General features: G+C 42.3%; 1 protein-coding gene and 1 long non-coding RNA gene across 4 annotated transcripts in view; one reads left to right on the top strand and one right to left on the bottom strand.

Annotated features, from left to right (window-relative positions):
* Positions 1 to 1,053: 1,053 nt before the first annotated feature.
* Positions 1,054 to 22,029, top strand: LOC129168627 (uncharacterized). Its single transcript, XR_008566305.1, has 6 exons — positions 1,054 to 1,626; positions 15,756 to 16,639; positions 16,874 to 16,959; positions 17,042 to 17,113; positions 20,351 to 20,404; positions 21,900 to 22,029. It is a non-coding gene; the product is annotated as an uncharacterized LOC129168627 (long non-coding RNA).
* The window catches only part of gabrb4 (gamma-aminobutyric acid type A receptor subunit beta4), an 81,574-nt gene continuing 65,681 nt past the window's right edge, over positions 7,695 to 23,587 (bottom strand). The window contains exons 6-10 of one of the 3 annotated variants that reach the window (XM_054754082.1): positions 21,931 to 22,068; positions 19,497 to 19,649; positions 17,928 to 18,184; positions 17,290 to 17,379; positions 7,695 to 14,459 (exon numbers count right to left, since the gene is read on the bottom strand). In XM_054754082.1, coding sequence (XP_054610057.1) covers positions 14,106 to 14,459; positions 17,290 to 17,379; positions 17,928 to 18,184; positions 19,497 to 19,649; positions 21,931 to 22,068 — 992 coding nt within the window. In that variant the 3' untranslated portion in view covers positions 7,695 to 14,105. Of the gene's footprint in view, positions 17,380 to 17,927; positions 18,185 to 19,496; positions 19,650 to 21,930; positions 22,069 to 23,587 lie in introns of all 3 variants that reach the window. The other 2 variants (XM_054754083.1, XM_054754084.1) reach the window with 2 other exon arrangements.

Genomic DNA, 23,587 nt, shown 5'->3' with positions numbered 1-23,587 from the left:
AGCAAATTTGACCTATTTTTGGCCTAAATTAAGCATTTTCAAGCATAAAAATGACTAAATGAACTAAAATACAAATAGAAGGCATTCAGGAGATGCATTCAAAGACGTATTCGACACTGGTCACTAGGTGTCAGTATTGTTACATTGGTGACACCATAGCCACCGCAGGAAGTACTGTCCAGAACAGGAAGGAAAAAAAGATCAACAACAAAGGAACTCTCCCAATGCCAACGTGTGCCAAGTGCGGCCCATGGCACAGTCGAAAATTATTATCTAACAAGAAAACAGAAAAACTGCAGTAAAGTTACAAGAATAAAATCAAAATATTAAGATGAAAACGTTTGAATCTAATGAGAAAAAGTCATCATTTTACAGGAATAATGTGATATTGTGAGGAAAAAATACGTAATTTTAGTAGCATTACGTTTAAGTTAAGTTGAAGAAGTAGGATATATTTTTATTAAGTCGTAACAAAACAATGAATAAAGTTGGAATTTTTGGAAATTTAGGTTGCGGAACAAGTTAAGTTCCTCGCTGGAAGAAGTTTGGATACCGCTGGTCTATTTTATGTCTTATTTACTCTTATTATCGCTACTGCATTGGGTAATAGGAGGGTAAAGGTGACTATTGGGTGTTGTTTAATGTCTAGAGGGCTCGTGTAATACTAAAAACCATAATTTATGTCTTATTTTCTGTTATTATGTCTACTATATTGGGTAGTAGGAGTGTAAAGATGACTACAGGGGTGTTATTTCATGTCTAGAGGTCCTTAATGTTCAAAAACATATTTAATGTCGTATTTTCGGTTATGTCTACTATATTGGGTAGTAGGAGTATAAAGGTGACTATAGGGGTGTTATTTCATGTCTAGAGGGCTCAAATAATGTCAAAAAACATATTTATGTCATATTTTCGGTTATGTATACTGTATCGGGTAGTAGGAGTGCAAAGGTGACTATAGGGGTGTTAGTCCATGTCTAGAGGGCTCTAGCGACGTTAAAAACCATACTTTGAAGGTTTTCTACGCTGTACCTACTATGCATATATGAAAATATTGTGTATTGTATTGTATTGTATTGTATTGTATTGTATATTGTGTATTTGTTCATAGAAGGCACACAGGACGATGACCGACCGTTATGTTAATAAGCAGTGCGCTGAAGAGGCATTCAATGGCACTGCGTATGTCTGAGTGTTTTGGGAATTTGTGCTTGTTTAATAACGGAATACGGCTGCAAGAAAGTTGCTCGTGCCAGAACTTTGCTAAAGAACCCGAGAAATAGTATTTAATTCAAGAAAGAAGTCGCAGCACAGTACGAAGGTAGAGTCTAGACTTTTCCTGTGGGACTGTAATGTAAAGATAGGAACCATTAATGCAAGGTACAGGGGGAATGCTTTCAGAGAGACACATAACAGGTAGTGAGCCGGGCCAGCGTGTGTAATGATGATTGTACCTGCTGTTGGAGCTTCCAGTAAAGTTCAAGACAGCACGTGTACGGCTCAAACCGTCAAGTTTACGTTACGTTTGTAACGGTGTTGGCGTGCTTGGCTCTTCCGTCCGTCCCTCCTTCGAGCCTCCCTCCCCTCCACCCACCTCCGTGTTTGCTAGTCTTCAATACAGTAAAGGTAAGTCTATTTCATTCGTCAATTGTATGTATTTCGCTTTGTGTTATGGATGTAAAACTACAATTATTCTTGAGAACATGTGTTTTGTGTTAATATTTTAGGTTGGAACGGATTAATGAGGAAGCCCGAGGTACCAGTGTACTTGATTGTATCCTTTTTTTTCACGCGCTATTTACCTTTTGGGGACTAATATTGCAGGAAAAACGGAAGGGAAATTCAAATCTAACGCGTTCTATTAGTCCTCAAATGGCAAATGAAAAGACAGGCGTTTTCTTTACTGTATAAGCCTTTATTTGTAAAAAGTCTGTTGTTTGAATGATAACCCTTTTTTATACCACATACTTGAACACCTTGTATTTGTAAAAAAAACACTTTTTGTTCAAACACCTAAAAAAGCTGATTGACACCATAAACATTAATTTGCACTGACAAAATGAAAGAAAGAAAGAACACAAGTTCATACCACACAAATGTTGATTCCCATGGGTACCGATACTCCAAACGAAATCAAACACCTCATTAAACAACCGAATCAAATAAACGCTCCAATGTGAACAGAAACAATTACGATACAAAAAAATGCTATTTTTTTCTTCCAGTGCCAGTTATATCAGATGAATTACATTTTCCTTCTTATGATAAAAACAACAACAACAAGAATAACAATACGTAACAAATACAGCAAATTAGAAAGGAACACAAGAATGAAGCAAATCATATTTCTAATTTATAATCCAAAAAATAAACCGCCTGTTGGTTTGGTGGATTGTTTTGCGTGTGTTTTTTTTTTTTTTTGCCAGTGTTCAACTGGTCTCCCAGGTGGGCGACTTTCGCAAAGGGAGGCACGCTGATGTGTAACCGGGAAGCTTCTTGCAAGTACTGTCATACAGCAATCAACAACAGACCATAATAACCAGAGGCAGCTCACTACAGGGGAAATACAGGGAACACCCACTCTCTGTGCAATCGCATGGCTTATGTCGGACGCTGCAGATGGCGCATCCTTTACATCCTTTGTAGCTGAAGGGGCGACTGATGTGTAAGCTGAACCTGATGAAACGACAGCGCCTGGTCCAAATTGTGTGATGTACAACACATTTGTGATTCACACAAATCCCAACATGTACATTCCATGTTTACATTTTGTTTATTTGTTTTTATTACGAAAGGTTTAACAAGATTCTTTTTTTAATATATATATAGAGCTGGCTGTAAAACAAGTGCAATTGGAGCATGTAAACACTGGATCTTTCTTATCCTGGCTGTGGTGATGAATCGTATGATGCCGAGTAAAAAAACAGGAATAGGAAAATAAACCTTCCAGAGCTCAGGTCATGCAAAACAAAACCTTGGTGTATACAAAATAATGAATGCACCAACAAAAGTTCTTCCAACAGTGAGAAGTCTGTCAGCCTTGGTCTGGACTTTGGTGGATGAAATTTTCATGCATGGTTGAGATCCATGCTCATTTTAATATGGCGCTCTATCCGCTACTTATCTTTTGCTGACCACAGGTGGGCCTCGGTTTACGGCGTTGTGTCTTGTAATTTTGGTCCGCAGCCACACAGAGGAAGAATAACATTGCTTTTTGGTAGGCCTGTCACGATAACACATTCTGCTGGTCGATAATTGTGCTATGAATTATCGTCAATAATCGATATTATCGACAACATTTTTTGCAATAATTATTGTCATGAGGTGTAATTCACATTTGAACCATTAGGTGATGTACCTGTGTGAGCCACATTAGCTTGACACAGAAGTTGCCTGTATGTACAGTATGTTTTTGCAATGTAGCAAGCGACACTGTCTGTGAGCGCGCACCATTTTGCACGGTTTTGTTTATATTTACATTGCCGACCAAACGCTTCAGTAAGCGTTGACTGTCAGGACGAAGGCTCCACTGCCCGAGTCACCTCCATCGGTAGGTTTTTTTTTCCCAGTTGGGAAAGCTGTCTGTGTCGGTCGTCGGTGTTCATGCTCTCACCTTATTCATTCTGATTAAAACCAAAATATTCCCACACAGTGGCTGAGGCATTCGCGTTTTTGCCGTCATTCATGTTAGCGTATGCTGGCTCACGAAGCTAACGTGCTACTACACAAGGTAGCACCGTCTGAAAGAGAGACGAGGAATACAAACACGACTGCATGCACATGTCAATTTATCGAGGCCGACAAAAATGATAGAAGTTTTTTCTTTTTTCCCATCGTTTGATTAATGGATTTATCGATTCTCGTGACAGGTGTACTTACTGGGTAACCTTTCAAACTTAATTATGTCTCCTAAGGGGTGGTGCGCCAAAGAAAAGGAAAGCCATCACCATGGAAAAGCTCTGCAAGTCAACTGTAGTGACCATCACTAAGGATTAAGTGTAGTGAATGCCAGTGGGGTCATGGATTCCATGCGCTGCTACATAGAGGAGGTTATCCTTCCAGACTAGCCTGGGACACCGTTTCATTTAATTCCCGTATTTAGTCTTTTCATAACGGTATTTTATACGTTCTTCATGTGTTCTCTGTGCAGTGTGATTTCATTTAGGTCGAAGTTCCGACTTAAACTAAAATTCGACTTACATGACTTGAGAGTCTAGGAACGGAACTCGTACGTAACCCGAGGACCACCCGTACTTACTTTTTCACAGTAATCCCTCACCACTTAGCGACTTCGCTTTTTCACGGATTTAAAAAAATATATTAATGAATAAATCATAGTGTTTTGTGCTTGAGTACAGCCTATTAGTAGTAAAAAAAGATGCACATTTTATGCATTTTTTGCCCAAATGCATAAGAATGTCAAAAAAAGGAAGTAAAATACAAATAAGGCATTCAGAAGACGCATTCAAAGATGATATGCAGTATTCTACACTGGTCACCAGGTGTCAGTAACAGTTACATTGATGAGACAATAGCCACAGCAGGAAGTACTGTGCAGAAGCCGGAAGATTCCCAAAGCTAACATGTGTGAGTCTATTATGTGTCTATGAGTGTAAAGATGACTATAGGGGTGTTATTTCATGTGTAGAGGGCTCTAATAATGTTAAAAACTGCATTTAGCAGGCCGTAAACATCTTTTCTATGCTCTAGCTATGAAAATATTTGATTGATATGCACTAGGTCCCCAACGAGGAAAAGGCTTCTTGAGACGTCATCTGTACTTCTGTGTAGAAGGTGTCGGACGTTTCGCTCCTCATCCGAAGAGCTTCGTCAGCAAACTAATAAGTGCTGGTAGCTTAGGCCTTAAATACAGTAAGAGTGGGCGGAATTGGTGTGCCAACACCCTCCTCCTATTGGTTCGTTACACTAAGCCTGGGCGGAGCAGTGGTATAATCCTATCCTGTTATTCACACCTACGATAAAAGGGAAGTGTCGCTCCCTGAATTGGGTATGAACGACTCTGATACTGGCTTGTTAGCATCTATTGTTCTGGCTCGGCCCTGCCTTCACCTCATTTGCAAGACTAAGAGCTGTGGGTTTTGGTCTCAGTAACCTGCTGAACACAGGGTCCAAATTGAACCTCAAACCACCATTCCGATTCAATGATGGGTTCTGTTGTTTGACAAAAATAGCTTCCTTTACTCCTCTTTCAAACCATCTGTTTTCTTTGGCCAAAATCTTTACCTCGCTGTCCTGAAAAGAGTGATTGGTAGCTTTCAGGTGTAGATGTACTGCTGATTGAGGACCACTAGCATTGTCCCTGCGATGTTGATAAAGCCTTTTTTGGAGCATTTGCTTAGTTTCCCCAATGTAGTGCTCTTTGCATTCCTCATCTTTACAGTGGATGGAATAGACCACATTGCTCTGTTTCTGGTTTGGAGCCTTGTCTTTAGGATGCACTAATTTTTGTCTCAGGGTATTTACTGGTTTGAAATAGGTAGGAATTTTGTGTTGCCATAAGATCCTCTGGAGTTTTTCGGAGACCCCCGCTACATAAGGGACTACCACTCCTCTCCTTTTTGCTTCTGTGGGCTTTTGGGTTTCTTTCCCTACTCTCTTCTTTTGACGTCTGAGAATATCGGCCCTTCTCAGTAGTGCCAAACCACCACCGTCCAATATCACGTTAGGTGAGAGGAAAGCATTAGCGGCTCTGCAGAAAGATGAGAGCATCACCATCTTACCAGCTGATAAGGGCAGATGCACAGTGGTTCTCAACACATTGGACTACGAAGAAAAAATAACAAGTCTAATTAGTGATGCCAACACATATGAGCAACTTAAAAGGGACCCATCCAGTAGGTATAAGAAAGAAATCATACACTGTCTCCAAAAGTTAGAGAAGGAAGAACTAATTGACAGACAGATGTATCATAGGTTATACCCTGGGGAGGCTACACCATGTATCTATGGCCTTCCAAAAATCCACAAGGAAGGGTTTCCCCTCAGACCCATTGTCTGTAGCATTGACTCTACCACGTACAATGTAGCGAAATATGTAAAAACAGTCTTATCCCCATTGGTAGGCAACACTGATCATCATATAGAGAACACAAAAGGGTTTGTGGCGAGCATCAAAGACCTCAGATTGGAGCCAGAGGAAACTTTGGTGTCTTATGATGTGACTTCACTTTTCACATCTGTCCCCACCTCAGCAGCAGTCTCGGTGGTGAGGAAGAGACTGCTCGAGGACTCAACTCTGCATCGGAGAACAAAACTTAGTGCTGACCACATCTGCCAATTACTGGAAATTTGCCTTAACACCACATATTTTCAGTTTAGAGGGAAATTCTACAGACAAATTCATGGTTGTGCTATGGGCTCACCAGTCTCACCCATAGTGGCGAATCTGTACATGGAAGAGATGGAGAAACAGGCTCTCACATCCTTCTCAGGGACAAAACCAAGGCACTGGTTTAGATACGTGGATGACACCTTTGTCATAATCAAAAAACAAGAAATTCAGTCTTTCACAGATCACATCAATGCGGTGGACACCAATATCAAATTTACTCGCGAGGACACTAAAGAAAACCAACTAGCCTTCTTAGACTGCAAGGTAATTATAGGAAAGGACAGACAGCTACTTACAGAGGTCTTTAGAAAGGCCACACACACTGACCAATACCTGCTTTTTGAATCAAACCATCCACTACAACATAAACTAGGGGTTATTAGGACCCTCCAACATAGAGCGGAACAAATACCAACTAGTGCTGAGGGAAAGAAAAAGGAGACACAACATGTCCAGAGAGCGCTCTCAACCTGTGGGTACCCACGGTGGGCTTTTAACAAATGTCAAAAGAAGAGAGTAGGGAAAGAAACCCAAAAGCCCACAGAAGCAAAAAGGAGAGGAGTGGTAGTCCCTTATGTAGCGGGGGTCTCCGAAAAACTCCAGAGGATCTTATGGCAACACAAAATTCCTACCTATTTCAAACCAGTAAATACCCTGAGACAAAAATTAGTGCATCCTAAAGACAAGGCTCCAAACCAGAAACAGAGCAATGTGGTCTATTCCATCCACTGTAAAGATGAGGAATGCAAAGAGCACTACATTGGGGAAACTAAGCAAATGCTCCAAAAAAGGCTTTATCAACATCGCAGGGACAATGCTAGTGGTCCTCAATCAGCAGTACATCTACACCTGAAAGCTACCAATCACTCTTTTCAGGACAGCGAGGTAAAGATTTTGGCCAAAGAAAACAGATGGTTTGAAAGAGGAGTAAAGGAAGCTATTTTTGTCAAACAACAGAACCCATCATTGAATCGGAATGGTGGTTTGAGGTTCAATTTGGACCCTGTGTTCAGCAGGTTACTGAGACCAAAACCCACAGCTCTTAGTCTTGCAAATGAGGTGAAGGCAGGGCCGAGCCAGAACAATAGATGCTAACAAGCCAGTATCAGAGTCGTTCATACCCAATTCAGGGAGCGACACTTCCCTTTTATCGTAGGTGTGAATAACAGGATAGGATTATACCACTGCTCCGCCCAGGCTTAGTGTAACGAACCAATAGGAGGAGGGTGTTGGCACACCAATTCCGCCCACTCTTACTGTATTTAAGGCCTAAGCTACCAGCACTTATTAGTTTGCTGACGAAGCTCTTCGGATGAGGAGCGAAACGTCCGACACCTTCTACACAGAAGTACAGATGACGTCTCAAGAAGCCTTTTCCTCGATGGACAACTCCTGTACGACTGAGAGCCTACACAGACTAGGTCCCCAACTTACGAACACCCGACTAGCGAACACTCACGGATACGAACACAAGCCGACTGGTCTATATTTTATTTTATTTTGCCTTGTAGTCGCTCAATCAGTATTTATACTGCTATAAAATAATATAATGGAAATCTAAATTGTACAACCTCTTTATTATTGTTTTTTCATTAATTATCCTGGTTTAATATTACTACTGCATCCAAACTCATATTTACATACATACACATATACTGTATATGTATACATGTACATGTAGTACCTATATCATTGGTAATATTACCTTTTCCCCTACTTAAGAACATTTCGACATAAAAACGGTCGTCTGGAACCAATTGTGTTCGTTAGTTGGGGACTTAGTGTATAATTAAAGTTAAAGTACTTTATGGGAATTCACTTATCACAGTTAGGTCTGGAACTGATTAACCGCGATAAACGAGGGATTACTGTATTACGCATTTGAAAATGGGACTAGTTTTGTAATATGTACAAAAGTAATCCCTCCCCCCGTGTGTCATTTCTACAAAATGTCAGAATTGAGAGTCACTTTCATAGCAGTTATTCACTTATTTGGTTAATTTTATACAAAGTAGTGTTTGGGCAACACCTGAAAAAGGGGGAAAAAGGCGAATAAGGTCGGGAAAGTATTGTAATCCTGCAACGCTAATTTTATGGCAATGAAGTTGTTGCATGACTATCATAAAAGCTGCGTTAGAACAAGCACCTGCAAGGAGTTTAGCAATGAAAAACAGACTAGTCAAAGTTTTGGCACATGATTGTGCAAACGGACTGACATGCGTTTATTGGATTTAGATCTTGATTACACTAACAAAAGAGAATTTTTGCTTTTTGATTTTACACCTTTTTTCTTGTAATTTTACAATTCTTTTCAGTGTGGCCTTAAAGGAAAAGTGCACTTTTTTGGGGAATTTTGCCCATCATCCCCAGTCTTTATGTGAGACATGAACACACGTCTTTCTCTTTACTGTGCATTGTAAAGGACAGCTAAAAAGAGGCAGCTAATTCATGCACGTAATGGGACACACCTATTCCACCCAGAAAGCCTGCTATTAAAAACACCCCCAAAAAACCTCCAGTTTTCCTTGAAAAGGAAATCTTTCTGGAGTTCATCGTCTGCACTACTTAATGTGAGACAAGTGCAAATGTTTCTTTCCCTCTTCTTTGCATTTCAAGTCAGCAAATACCAGAAAACTCCAACGACGGCAGAAAAAGTAGTTGGATGTATACACGGAGGAATGCGGGGCAAGATACCCCGCTCAGGAGCGCTGACACTCACACAGGAGTGAGACATCCCCGTCAACATACAAGAGAACAGCGCAAATCCAATCTATATCGATATGAATGATATGTTTGTTTTTGATATCGCGCATAAAGAAATATCGATATTGTAATAATCTCAATATGCCGGTATCGCCCAGCCTTATTTTCACCCAACGATCTGTTCCCGTCCGGATGCAACTGCTTACTCATCCAGAACGGTCTGAATGCAATTTTTTTCCACCCACCAGAAAAGACAATCTGTGTGGACAGCGCGTCTATGCTGGTGAAAGAAGCGTAAAAGGTGAAAAAACGGAAAAATTGGAATTTGGGAAAAAAAGGGGGGGATTTGATAGGGCCCCACTGAAATACTGCAGTTATCATCCATGTGCATGTTGCTGCGAGGTTACAACATGTATATACAACTTTGTTGGATGTTTTGTTTTTGTTTTTTTTCAAGAGGACTTTGTAGGTGGGCCTTGTGGATGATGGGCAAAATTCCAGAAGAGTTCCTAAGAATTTTATGTATTTTGTTTTTAAAATCCACCTTCAAAGCAACAACAACAACCCCCCCCCCACAAATGACTAAAACTATCTTTGACATAGCTGAACATATTTACTTAAGTTCTATTGTTGGCAAGGGAGCAGCTGCATGAGGGCACTTGGCTAAGTGCCCTACTCAAGGGCACACAAGTTTGTTTTTTTTTTGTTGTTTTTGAGGAACAGGAAAGAACATCCCACTCGCCTTCTTAAGGCATATCCTGCTCCTCTAGCCTCTGTAAGCCAGCGTGGCCATAATGCCCTTCTTTGTAAATATACATAGAAACTCGGAGATGACTGGTGACTAGTTGATGGCTGAGGTAAACACTACACGTTCTCATACTGCAAAAAATCCTACTTTCGGTGACCGGGGCAACTAGAAAATTTCATTCAAGGCAACGCCATCCCATTTGCTGACAGTGAGCCAAAGCCTTCTGTCAACATGAGCTTTGCACTTGAGGGGACAGGTGGACCTGGACAGAGTCTCCACAAACTCCATCACTGTAAGAGGACTTGTTGATTTCGCCATTATTTTGTTCACACGTTTCTGCTTTTTTTTTCTTCTTCTTCTTCTTCTTGGTTTCGTTTGCAGAAGTATGCCAATGCTAGAGAAGCGGTCCATGCCATTAGCAGTGAGGCTAGCTGGTATTTACGAACTGCCATGTTTTTGTTCATGCATTAAGAACTATTAAGTGAAAGATATCGTATTTACAGTACAATTCACATGTAATTACACATATACACTAGAGGCAAGAAAATTCACATTGAACTCAGATCAACACTTGTTTTTTTCGTCTCCTCTACACCTTAAACATGTATCAAATGAAATGTATGGTCTCTCTTGTACAAACAAATACAAAGTAAAGCATCCAACTGAAGGTCCTCACAGCTTTTGGGGTGATTGTGCTAATTCTATATCCAGAAAGCGGCGACAGGTGAATATACTTTGATGCATGCAAGGGTCGTGATTGTGGAAGTTCAGGGGGAAAAAGTGGCACGTTTGATTCTCGACTTTGTTTGCAAATACAAAGAACAATTCTTGCACTGGACCAAACAGCCGCTCCGACTCAACCCTCAAGTGGAATGACTAGAAATAAGTGTGTTATTAAAGAAGTCCCTCACCACCTTCATTAATACTAGGGGCAAAGTCACCAGAAACCATACAAGTAAGTGTCACGAGCTCACATTCGAAATATGCAAAACGATTGCCTGAACACCTCATCATTGGACACGGTGGCCCGCTAACATCTAATATAACAATTATGGATAAATATAGTCTTCAGATGAGTGTGGGCCTGCAAATCAAATATTCCAGTTGCAAGTAATAATGTTCAAAATGTACTCATCTTTAAAAGACGAGCTCATGTACAAGAGAATATCAGTTTGAAGAAAAACAGTATCCAAGTTGCATTTTCAAGATTTGGAATTTAAATAAATGAATATCAAATACCTGCGATTCTTGTTGGGTCTTTACAAACAACACAAATACTTTTTTTTTTCTCAATATCTACCCTACATATTTGTGGCTAACAGGAGGGCTTCGTCTTCATGATGCCAATACGCAACATGTGCGGCCACTAGTATACAAACTACCGTCTGACAAAGTCATTTCTTATTTTCTGACTAGTATTCCATTTTTGGACACATCTTATGCATGTACGCCGAGTGGTTTTAGTAACTGACTCATCTTGTCCTCATGTGCTTGTGGAATATCATCTCTAAACCGCTATATGGGCAAAAGTATTGAGACACGCTTCTCAATTTAACAATGAATTCAAGTGTTCCTTTTAACTATTTTATACTAATTTGACTTTCACCGACTCAGGGTGCCTGACAAAGACTCTCGACTCACGGGTACTCCACGAAGACTCGAGTTTCACTGACTCAGGGTACTTGACGAAGACTGGAGCTTCACTGACTCAGGTACTCCATGAAGACTGGCGTTTCAGTGACTCACGGGTATTCCATGAAGACTGAAGTTTCACTGACTCACGAGGACTCCATGAAGACTGGAGTTTGACTGACTCACAGGTACTACATGAAGACTGGAGTTTGACTGACTCACAGGTACTCAATGAAGACTGGAGTTTGACTGACTCACAGGTACTACATGAAGACTGGAGTTTGACTGACTCACAGGTACTCAATGAAGACTGGAGTTTGACTGACTCACAGGTACTCCATGAAGACTGGAGTTTGACTGACTCACAGGTACTCCATGAAGACTGGAGTTTGACTGACTCACGGGTGCTCGACAAAGAATGACGTATCGTATCACTGACTCAGTGTGCTTGACGAAGATTAGAGTTTCACTGACTCACAGCTGCTTGATAAAACTGGAGTTTTACTGACTCACAAGTACTCCACGAAGTCTGGAGTTTCACTGACTCATGGGTCCTCGAAGACCGGACTTTCACTGACTCAAAGGTGCTTGACGAAGACTCGAGTTTACTGACTCACGGGTACTCGGCAAAGACTGCAGTTTCACTGACTCAGAGTGTTCAACAAAGACTTAAGTGTCACTGGCTCACGGGTGCTTGACAAACACTGGAGTTTCACTGATTCAAGGGTACTCCACAAAGACTGGAGTCTCACTGACTCACAGTTGCCCCTGAGCATCTACCATCTCTCAGAGTTTCTGCGCATGCGCCCTGTGACAAGTGACTCCTATGAATCAACTACCCGATTCACTTCAGTGATTGACTCTTAAGAGCCAGAGTCAGTCAAAGGAAGGGAGTTTCCCATCACTACTTACTAGCATGAATGTGCCCCAATGGACAAAGCAAAGTCCATAAACGCAAGGGTCAATAGACGCACCCTCTGATGAGTTTGGAATGAGGGAACTCACAGAACACAGACCTCAACCTCATCAAACAACTTTGGGATGAACTAGATCAGCGATTGTGTTCAAATGTTCGAAGTGGACACAAACTTACTGAATATGTCCTTCCATTTTTAGCTGTCATTGCTGTCCCAATGCTTTTGCCCATGTAGTGGTCCTATATCTCCTTATCATGCTTCTAAGACTAGAATATTGTCATTTTTGCCATTTTGTCATCTACTCTTTCCATTCTTTAACGCACTCTTTTCATTTCTTATGCAGGGACAACAAAACGTATTTGATTGAACAAAACAGTACTGCTTTCGGATTATGGGCTTATTTTGGTTCTCATTTCAACTTAAATGACTGTTTTGCTTCAAGCGACAATTATATTTGCAAGCTTTGTGAATTTGGCTTCAAAATGTTCTCTTTCTGCAGTCTTTTACGATCCCACTCCAGTCGCGATGCGCTCTTCCAGTCCAACTCTGAAGAAATGCCCAACTAACAAATAAAGTGTGACAACTACGAAACTGTGGCCTGATAGGTTGACTCTTTTGAATATACATAATTCATACATCTTTACCGTGGATTAGTTCGAATACATCACAACAAGCAACACACCACTCCCTTCCCGGCCCCCTCCCGCCCCAGTACCTTTTGCAAACACGTAAGGATATGACGTTCATGAGCGCTGCGTCCAAAGAGACTCAGTTGACAGGAGGAAATAAAGAGTACAAATATACTTTCAATGAATAAAATGTACACAACGCTTTTCTTTTTCTCCCCAGACAACCCAAATGAATAATGCGAACCTTTGACTCTCATCACGTAATGCCCTAGCTCTAGAACAAGTTCTGATGCTCTTTGAAATCACAGTATTTCTCAAGACAAAATCATATCTACAATAATCAGTTTTGAACCGTAGCAGACAGCAGACCCCTCGCCCCCTCCTCCTACCTTGAGGACGTTTTCCTGAAAACAACTTGAAGTTTGCGTCAACTCTGGTGCACAAATGTGACGGTCAAACGGGTACACCTTTAGGCCCGTTGATGTCTGATCAAGAGAACGCTACAGCTTCCAAAAATATGTCGAACTAACAATAAAATAAGGAACAACACAAGGTTGCTGTACAGGTTGGAACCGGAGATTCCCGTGCACCTGGTATCCATGGGCATAATAGGGGTGAGGGGTGACGGGGTGGTGGTGGTGGGGGGGCAGACAAGCCACTACTGAATTCATGAGCTGCAGTAGAGGATTTCTGATTACAACGTTAAAAAGTCAATGGGGAGGGGGGGGGGGGGTATCTTCTCTCCTTCAAGAGCTTCTCTTCTTTTTCTTCTTTTTTTCCCCATTTTTTTGTAGCAAAAATATCATGCAGTCTTTAGTTCCAAAAATCCCCGCTGGGATCTTGTGTTTGTTCATTTGTTTCTTCCAGGAGGAAAAAGGAACTCAAAGCCTTGAAATTCTTCTCTCTCAATTATTTTGAAACATTCAAGTCATCCTATTAATATTTTTTACAGCAGAAAAGTCCTTCAGGTTCCACGTGTGTGTATATAGAAATATAATATACTGTATAGAAATATGCATATACATATGTTCAACCTGTATATGTGTATACATATTTTGGAACTGTATCAAAGCCAATTCAATGTGCTCTCAAAATATGGCCCATGATTCCTAGTGGGATGCACATCAATTCACATAGTATAACCAGTAAATTAGGTTGAAAAATCCAAAAGTGATAGGGAATATGACCCGGGACCACTTGTCAATGGTGCTTACATCTGACAGGTTTGGGATTTTTAACTTGAGCTTGGATGAGCGTCGCCGTAGTCGACAGTTGGCCCGGCTCCGCATAGCGCTCCGATCCAGAGAGTGGTGGCTGAAGCCGTCTCGGGGTGCCATGGGCTTCCTGAATTGGACCCCGGAGCTGTCAAAGGACATGACTGAATTCCGAGAGTCACTAACGCTGCTTCCCATGTCAGAAGGCATCACTTCGTTGTTCATCTCCAGAGTGGTGAGGAGAATGTTGCCGTACGCATCCACCTGAGATCGAGGCCGAAAGACAAAAAGCGTCATGTTGGGCTGAACTGTTGAGCAGAAGCCCAAATACAGTGGAACCTCGGTTAGCGTATTTATCGATTTACGTAAAAAAAATTGCCTTGGTTCGCGCTCACTTTTTCGGTTAGCAGGTCTCGTTATTGCGTGGGTCCAAGTGCGTTTGTAACGTATCTTTATTAGTTAGCAGCCTATTAGCATGCTCTCAAAATGGAAACCGGAGACAAGAGTTATTGTCCTCTGTCGTCCGTGTGCGGCATCATCACCGGTTGACTCTGTAGGCTTTAGCAAAGAACCCACAATGGTGCCAAAGAAAGTTGATAAAGAAGGTAACAAACATTAGCAAATTCAAGAATTAGCTCAGAACAAAGTATTAAGGCGTCATACGCATGGATATCGTTTCGCCTCGCGCCGTCATCGCTGTATTTGTCAACAAAGTTCTTCAATCAAAGTAAAAGTGATGTTAAATATTCATTTATCCCTTTCATTAGTCATTTATAAGCATTTTGAATCATTTTCTGCATGTATAACTATAATTGTTCTATATTGAAAGTGTTAAAATAGATTACGGATGAATTGGATTTGAATTATTATTATTATTATTGTTATGGGAAAAATGTATTCGGTTCGAGTACGTGTCGGTTTTCGCCGGGCCTTCTGGAACAGATTAATGACGCTATCCGAGGTTGCACTGTATCCCACAACAATAAAACTTATCTGAACCTCCAACCCTTTCCCCAGGTTTTCAAACTAAAGCAGGGATGACATGAAATGTTATTTCTCGCATGCAACATTGTAGCTTTTTTATTACTTTGTGATTTCCCACAAGTACAACCCTGATTCCAAAAAAGTTGCGATACCTGTTTGATCTACATATTTCGTATCGGGTTTTTAGATTGTGAATGTGATGCTTGGTGACACACTTACAGATAAGGCCTTATTACTTTTTTTCTGGGAGAAACAGATATCGTAGAGTGCAATAATTAGCCCCTGTGGGATACTTATGTGTCACTGATGGTCTTTTGGTTGACTTGCCTGACTTCCCACTCAGTGTAATGACTGGCGACCAGTCTAGGGTATAGTCCACTGGGATAGGTCTCCACCTTCCCGCAACGGAACAAGACATGTGGTAGAAAATGTGCAATGGCTGGATGAATGGATAGATACTGAAGTATAAATTGTACCTGGATTAACTGGGACAGCCTTCTACTGTAAAAACGGTTTTGAATTCTTAGAAAAGTAACATCATCCATGCATGCATCTTTCTTCTTCTGCTTTTCTAAGGTTGGGTTGCAGGGGCAGAAGCCTAAGACGAAAATCGCAGACTTCCCTCTCCCCCTGTTCCTTCATCCAGCTCCTCCCGGCGGATCCTGAGGTGCTCCCAGGCCAGTTGAGAGACAGTCTCTCCAACGTGTCCTGGGTCTTCCCCAAGGCCTCCTACTGGTCTGACGTGCCCAGGGAGCCGTCTGAGAGGCATTCTGATCATATGCCCGAGCCGCCACATCTGGCTTTTCTCAATGCGGAGGAGTTCAGACTCAGAGTTTCTCCCAGATCACAGTGTTTCTCATCCTGTCTCTAAGGGAGAGCCCGGCCACCCTACAGCGGAACCTCATTTTGGCCACTTATCCACGATCTTGTCCTTTCAGTCACTGACCAAAGCTCATTACCATAAGTGGGGTAGAGACAAAGATCGACTGTTTCACTCCTTTGTAAAAGAGAATGGGGTCCGCTCCTCATTTAAATTAAGGAGTTAGCTAGGAATGTCATAATGGTTCCAGGACTGTGAGTTCTTGCCACAGGGCCAGACGATCAACCAGCGGCGTTTCGTTCATTGCATGAAAAGAGGCGAGAGTTGTGGCAGGCCAGCTTGCGCCTGCTGACGTGCCTGAACATCCGGGACTTCCTGGCCAAGAAGAACATCACCGTGCTGGAGAATGCTGGGATTTTGTCCTCTTTCCAAAGCTCAAGGAGTCACCAAGGGGACACGTTTTGAAGACACGGACAACATGGAGAATTCCTCCAGGAGTACATGAAGGCGTGGGAAGTGCATTACTCTGAAGGGGAAAACTTTAGATTTGAGATATATCTTTTGTGACACGAGTCCTGGAACTTTGGACTTGAACATGGAACATACATTCTGCGAACCTGCTGACTACAAACCTGACAAGGTATTCAAAATTTAGTTTAAATGAGTTTGAAGTTGAGGTGCACTCAAAACTTGTTACGTTCATAAAATTTAGTGGCAAATAGAAGCTTGCACTCACAAACCACTCATGTCAGTGATAACTGTCGTGATGATTGGACTCCACGATTTTTATATACAAGTACATAATTAACTTAATAATGTTTTATTCACGTGGAGTCATTTGCCCATAACTATAGCCTAGCTTCTTATATTGCAGCTGGTGTGTGTTAAAAGCAAAAAAGAAGGCGTTGAAGGTGCTTTCTCTGCGCTACGCAACGTATGTGATGGCCGGGGACACGAAAGGTAACGGTATCATTATTATAAAACGACTGAATTAGAATTGTTTTACACAAGTTAATTCTTGTTTGCCGTCTGTTTCTGAAAGATAAATGTACGGAAGAGGGTGTGTTTGAGACCAGGGCATCATGGGTGACCTACACATCCACCTTGAATGCTTGTAAGTGACCTTCTTTGGACAGTGGTGCCTGCATCAAATTCAGAATGATTTGAATGGATTTTAGATGAAGTACCATACAACTTTTTTGGAGTCAGAGTTCAGCAGTTTAGTCAGTTTAGCTAGTGCATTCCAGTGAGGGCTGGCCGACAGCTTATATGATTTCTAAATACATGTACCCCAACTTTTCTTTGTTCCTCGAGATACAGATTTCTTCGCTGTGTAAATGACCTGAAGGTGTTGGTTTGAAACGGCACGGAAATGGAGTCCTTGCAATGTGAAAGAAAAATGAAGAGACCATTAAAACGACTAATCAAATAAGAACATTTTCATTCATTTACACAATGCATTAACACACAAAAGCTGAGCGTTAATATCCAACACACAGAAACAGGAAGCGTCATTCAGTCTGACCATTTTACCTCATCACCATGCCAAAGCCTCGGCATGCTCTATTTTGAAGTTGTTAAATGTGTTCAATGCAAGGTAGCAGGGCAAGAATGAATGAAGCCTACAGTGACAACCACCTACATAAGAAATGAGAATGTTTACGCCACTGTTGTGCTCGATGAATTGCTATCTCAATGAAAACGGGCTATGCTCAATAAAAAGCAATCAGTGCTTGAGAGAAAAGCAATGGATGATGGTTGGTGAATGCATATTGGGCTGTGCAGGTAGTGACATCAGTGTGCTTCTGGAAGGCTACTTCAGTAAAAACAGAAATTACTGTGCGGACAAAATATAAATATTCAAAATATCTTCAAAACTTTGTATCGTGAGGTCAAAAACAACAAAGGCGGCAGATGATGATGCAAACCTGTTCCCTCAGGCGCTTCTCCTCGTATCTCGTGCGCTCATTGTTGACTTTGTTCAGCCTCTCGTTGAATTGCTTCTGTTGTGCCGGGCCCCGGCCAAAGAACACATAATTTACAAAGGCATATTCGAGCAGGGCCAGGAACACAAACACAAAACAGCCCATGAGGTAGACATCAATGGCTTTCACGTAGGGGATCTTTGGGAGAGTCTCCCTCAGGTGGGTATTAATTGTCGTCATGGTGAGCACCGTGGTCACACCTGAATGCAGCAACATACACGAACACACACGCGCACACACACACACACACACACACACACACACACACACACACAGGGAACTTACCATCAGGCACATGTTATCCTTCACCATCTTACACAATTGTACAGTGGAACCTTGGTTAGCGTACGCCCTGGTCAGTATTTCGGTTTACGTCGAAAATGTATGCAAAAATGTTATCTGTCACATCTTGTTGCGTTATTAACGCGTGTGGTCTCGAGTCACAATTTTGGACTCATCATCAAAGACTTGCAACTCGATCTGGACTTTAACATCAATGACTCGGGACTTGATTCAGACTTTAGTCTGATGACTTGAAAATACTTGAGATTTTCAGTGAGTGTGTTGAGTAAAATGTGTCCACATTCATAGTATCCGACCAACGTGATCGTTATTATAACATCGAGCAAGGAAGCAAATGTTTCCCCACACATGCCTCATTGAATGCATCTATCCAACGTCCAATCAGGTTTAAGAAGAAACAAGCGTGTGGATTACATGTGTAAATGTAAAGGTTGTCACATTGGTCTTATTTAAAAAATAAAAATTCAAAATGCATTCATTGTATTCAAGTTTAGTAGTGTTTCGTTGTTGAAATGGTAGTTTGTGCTTATGACTTGTAAGAACTCGAACATGTCAAGCACATGACTTCAGACTTGGCCTGTCTTGTCTTGACTTGGACTTGCACGTCTTTACCAGAAACCTGACTTGAGATTGAAGACTTCAGACTTTCTCCCACCTCTGGGTATCAACACTCTGCATGAGTCCAACTGTGTTTGTAAGTAGGGCTGCAACTCGTGATTATTTTCTTTGCCGATTAATCTGAAGCCTTGATTAATCGTGTAATCGGTTAGGCCCTACACGGACCAAATCACTCTGAACAAAACCCAAACAGTTAGGTATAACTGTGTGAATTAGCAATGAACTAGGGGTAGAGTCAACTGCTGATGACATCATAGACAGGCGACAGGGCTGACATCCGTTTCCTGTTTCTGTGGATTAGCAAGCTGCTAACAAGGACGTTTTGCGATAAAAATACATTCAGAACACAGCTGGACTCACGCAGTGTACTAATAAAACATGACATACATATTGTACGCTAACTGGGGCGTATGCTAACCAAAGTCCTACAGAAATAAGTTTACAAAAAGGTGCTTTTTATTTGGCCATGTTGTTAAAGTGCATGGCGATGTTTAAAATGTGACACTTAGCCAATGTGCGGCTCCTCTGATAGTGATTGGATTTAAATTGGACCAATTAGAAGCTTTCCGATATATCAAGGCTGCGTCTTACCCAGGGCCACCCGAGCTGCAGAGGCATCATAATTGATCCAGAAGGAGACCCAAGAAAGAATGGTGATCAAGATGGAGGGCATATATGTCTGCAAGATGAAATATCCAATGTTCCTCTTAATCCTGAAACTCAGCGAAAGTCTGGGATAAGAACCTGTAAGCAGAAACAATGACAGCACGGATAAGATCAGGGAAGAGAAAAAGAGGAGGGGAAAGTGTTAAGAGCTCCAAACTGTGCACTTGACAACGTGCAGGGTAGTCATTTCTCCGTTTGTTCAGATGGAGCACTTAATTTCCCCAAAGCGATGGATTCCTTTCCAGGGACAAGTTCGATTCCAATTAAACATGGCACAAAGTCGCAAACACGGCAGATTTTTCTGCAAGCCCCTATCTCAGCAGGCCGCTCCAGCATCCCTCTGAGACTTGTCACAGAGAGCTGCTCGCTGTTTCCTTCTCTCTCCCTCTGTCCTCTAAACATTACTGAAAGGCCATTTTAAAAGGTGATTACAATGCACGGCTGCACGCTAAAGGACACAACGCATGGCTTTAAAGCGGTAGAGTCGCTCATTTTGGTGGATATTTTGCTGAGAAATGTCAAATAGTGGTACCACAACCCTTTAAAAAAAATCATAGTTAGATTTAAGCAAGCTGGGAAATAAAATGCTGATGCAACAAGCAGTAAAAGCAACCAGGCAAGCTCTCACTGCTTCAGCGATATAAACTTATTTATAGTTTGGAAGCTGGACAGATTACTCTAAAAATAGTGAAATCTAACACTATACTCCATCTGGAGTTTTATTGCAAATTTGTCTCCAAGGAAACTTGGAGATAAGCATGATGGTTTTAATCTTGCAGAGCGTTTGCTGTGAGGAACCTGCGGTGACGAATGACCTCATCATCTTCAGATGGGTATAAATCTTTCAATGAATCAATACCTTTTGCATATGTGCTTCATCAAATGGGAGACAAACACTCACCAATCACCGGAGTACATCCAAGATTCATTCTGGCAATAAATGTTCATGGATTTCACTTAACTCAAACACGGGAATTGCATTTTATCTCAGCTTTTGTTTTCCCTTTGTGAGTGCCAGGATGCCTAAAGGCTATCTGCAATGCAACAGCATTTACACAAAATGCAAAACAACTTCTGTCCTCTTCGTGCCCTTCCAGTAGGCCATCATTTGATGTGTGGCGTTCCCTGTGCCATAATAGCCATATCTACTAAGAATGGCAGACCTTGGCCAAGGCCATGTTGTTACCAAAAGGGAAGGGCTACATCCTGGTACATTATGATTTGGGAGGATGGCCTGTTTCATCTGTCCATCCATTTTATATTCTTCTTGCCCTCATTAGGGTCGTGGATGAGCTGGAGCCTATCCCAGCTGACTTTGGCCAAGAGGCAGGATACACCCAGGACTGGTGGCCAGCCAATGACAGGCCCACATAGACTGTATACAAACAACCGTTCAACATGGGATGTGGGAGGAAGCTGGAGATGAGCAGAACATGCAAAACCCACACAGAGATGTTCTAAGGGAGATTGGAACCCAGATCACCTGACTGTGAGGCAGACTGTTGGACTGTTTCATTGATGCCATGTTACGTTGTGCCGTGTTCCCTGACACCTTAAGGGTCGCACTGGGCATCAAGCTGATAGTACGGGCTTTTAGCTCGATGGCGAGCGCTCTCAACTTTCATTCTGTGGGGCTGGCCGGACTAGGTGGGCTTCAGTGGTGTCATGACCCGGACGAGCGTGACCTTTAGGGGAGCAAGTGCAACGGGTGCCAACCAGGGTGGCTGTGCAGAAGTACCTTGGTAAAACTCACTCTCTGATTTCTTAAGAGTCGCACTGTACATCAAGTTGCCAGTCCAGGCCTTTCGCTGAATGGCTGGTGCTCACTCTCAAGTCATTCTGCAGACCCTGGTTCGAGCCCTGGCGGAACGCAGGGTTGGCTGGACCAGGCGGGTTACGTTGCTTCCGTGACATGGATGACGTTGATTAGCCTGGGCCAGTCTGGCTGTGCAGAAATAAGTTGGGATACCTCACTCCCTGACACCTTAGGAGTCATGTTGGACATTGAGCTGACAGCTGGGCTTTTAGTGGTGGCTAGCGCTCTCGACTCTCATTCTGCGGACCATGGCTCGATCCTCGGTAGAACACGGGGCTGGTTGGACCAGGTGGGTTTCACTGGTGACCCAGATGAGAATGATGTTTAGGGGGGTGAGTGTGACAGGACCACAGCCAGTCTGGAACAGACTGCAGGGCTGCCTTGACCAGGTGGGGTTACAGCCATACTGGCTCAAACAGCGGGAAATGGATTTTCTTTCTGTGCCATTAGTCTATGAAGGTCTATGTAATCCCACTAACTACAGTATCACTGCTTTTTTTACTTTGACTTAGGAACACGGTAGAGATTGTCTGCAGATCTTACCTGTACTGAACCTGACATCCCTGGAAACCAAGCGTATGTCCACAATGGAGAACTGAGGTAACTCCAACTTGTCGACCCCCGTCACAGCACTGTCCCCTCCTTGCCAGAAGAACACAATGTCATCTGTGGTGTATCCGTCTATCGAGGAACAAATAGGAAAAGAAAGAGAAATGAGGTTAGAAAAAATGTGTTTGGAAAATAACCAGGAAACAGGACCATGATGTTGCTGGTAGTAGTGGAGGTCCCTCTGACGAATGATGCTCTCTGTTGTAAAGTCATTCAGATCTGGGCTGATATCTTGACTTCTGGAGACCATTGCACTGAGAAGGGATATTACATCCCGGAATGACTTCATGGAAACATTTGTTCTTCCCACACCAAACCAAACTGTGAGCAAACACAACGTCTGATGCGGTTACTCACACTGGAACTGGAGCAGACATTCTGTTTCTGACCTGCCACCCACACGTGAGCCACACCACCACCGCACACTTTTGTTGATACTCACCATTGCTCGCACTGTTGTTTCCTTTTGTGTGTTAGTCATATTTTACGATTAGAATTGAACCTCGTCAGGTAGCTTGGGAGAATATAGATACAGTAATGCAGCCTGCCTGCCTGGAGAACAACAGAATAATCTGGATGCCAAAGTAGCAGTGTTATTACAATTAGGGAACAAACTGAAATTAAAGCTTCTGCAAGAGACCATGCTTGTCAAAATAAAATAATAGTTTACTGTTCTAGGCTTTCTGATCGTCCCCTAATGGTTATGGCAAGTTTTTTTGAAGTCCTAAAAAGCATGACAGTGGATCGATTGGCAATTTAGCAATGTCCATTGCACATATGCACTTGTTCTAATATTAGTTATAATAATGCACGAACATGCGTGTGTATTTCTGCTAAAACACACATTAATGTCACACTGACTTGCTATGCTTATCTGCTCGAGGCCTCCTGTTTCCAAAACAAGTCCTCCCCACGCTTGTCACCTGATTCAAATAACTTTGGGTGTCTGGGCATGTGAGTCTGCCCTTCACCATCTCTGTCCCTCACAGGAGGAAGAGATCACCCCTCCCCTCACATATGTCGTTTACTACATAAACTAAGATTTTAGCATGAATTAGTGGCCAATGTAGTATATTTGAGTTGGATATATCGGACTATAGTGGCATGACTGTGGGCAGGTTTGTCAACCCCATTCCAAATGCTACAGCGCTATTTCGACAACCTCAGATCCCCATAGCGCCTTGCCTACTTGCCCTTTCCCCTCACAGGTTTCCTGGTTTCACAATTATTTTGGTGAAACCAGGAAACCAGGAAGACTTCTTCTCCAAAGCAAAAACCCAAACACAGACTTGGTGTTCATAAAGCCTGCAAACGCAGTCTCTACTGTTTTTCCTCCTATTGAACGAGCTCCCTTCCAGCCTCCATTCAAGCCTTCCACCCTGCATTAATATTTATCAGCATGTGTCAGTTGTCAGGCGGTCCTGCACATTCTCCGCTGGCAGCGCAATCGAAAGTGATCACAGTGGTAGATTTATGTCAATGGGCTAGTAAGCAATTCACTGCAGCGAGATCTCGGAGTGTCTTACTACATTTCACATTCTACTAGGACATGTCCAGACTTAGGTGGTGTTAAAATCACTTGGGGACCAGA

Source organism: Dunckerocampus dactyliophorus, chromosome 16 (assembly GCF_027744805.1).
Source record: "Dunckerocampus dactyliophorus isolate RoL2022-P2 chromosome 16, RoL_Ddac_1.1, whole genome shotgun sequence".
Lineage (NCBI taxonomy): Eukaryota > Metazoa > Chordata > Actinopteri > Syngnathiformes > Syngnathidae > Dunckerocampus > Dunckerocampus dactyliophorus.
The sequence above is the reverse complement of the archived record's forward strand: the minus strand, read 5'-3'. Positions and strand labels throughout refer to the sequence as shown.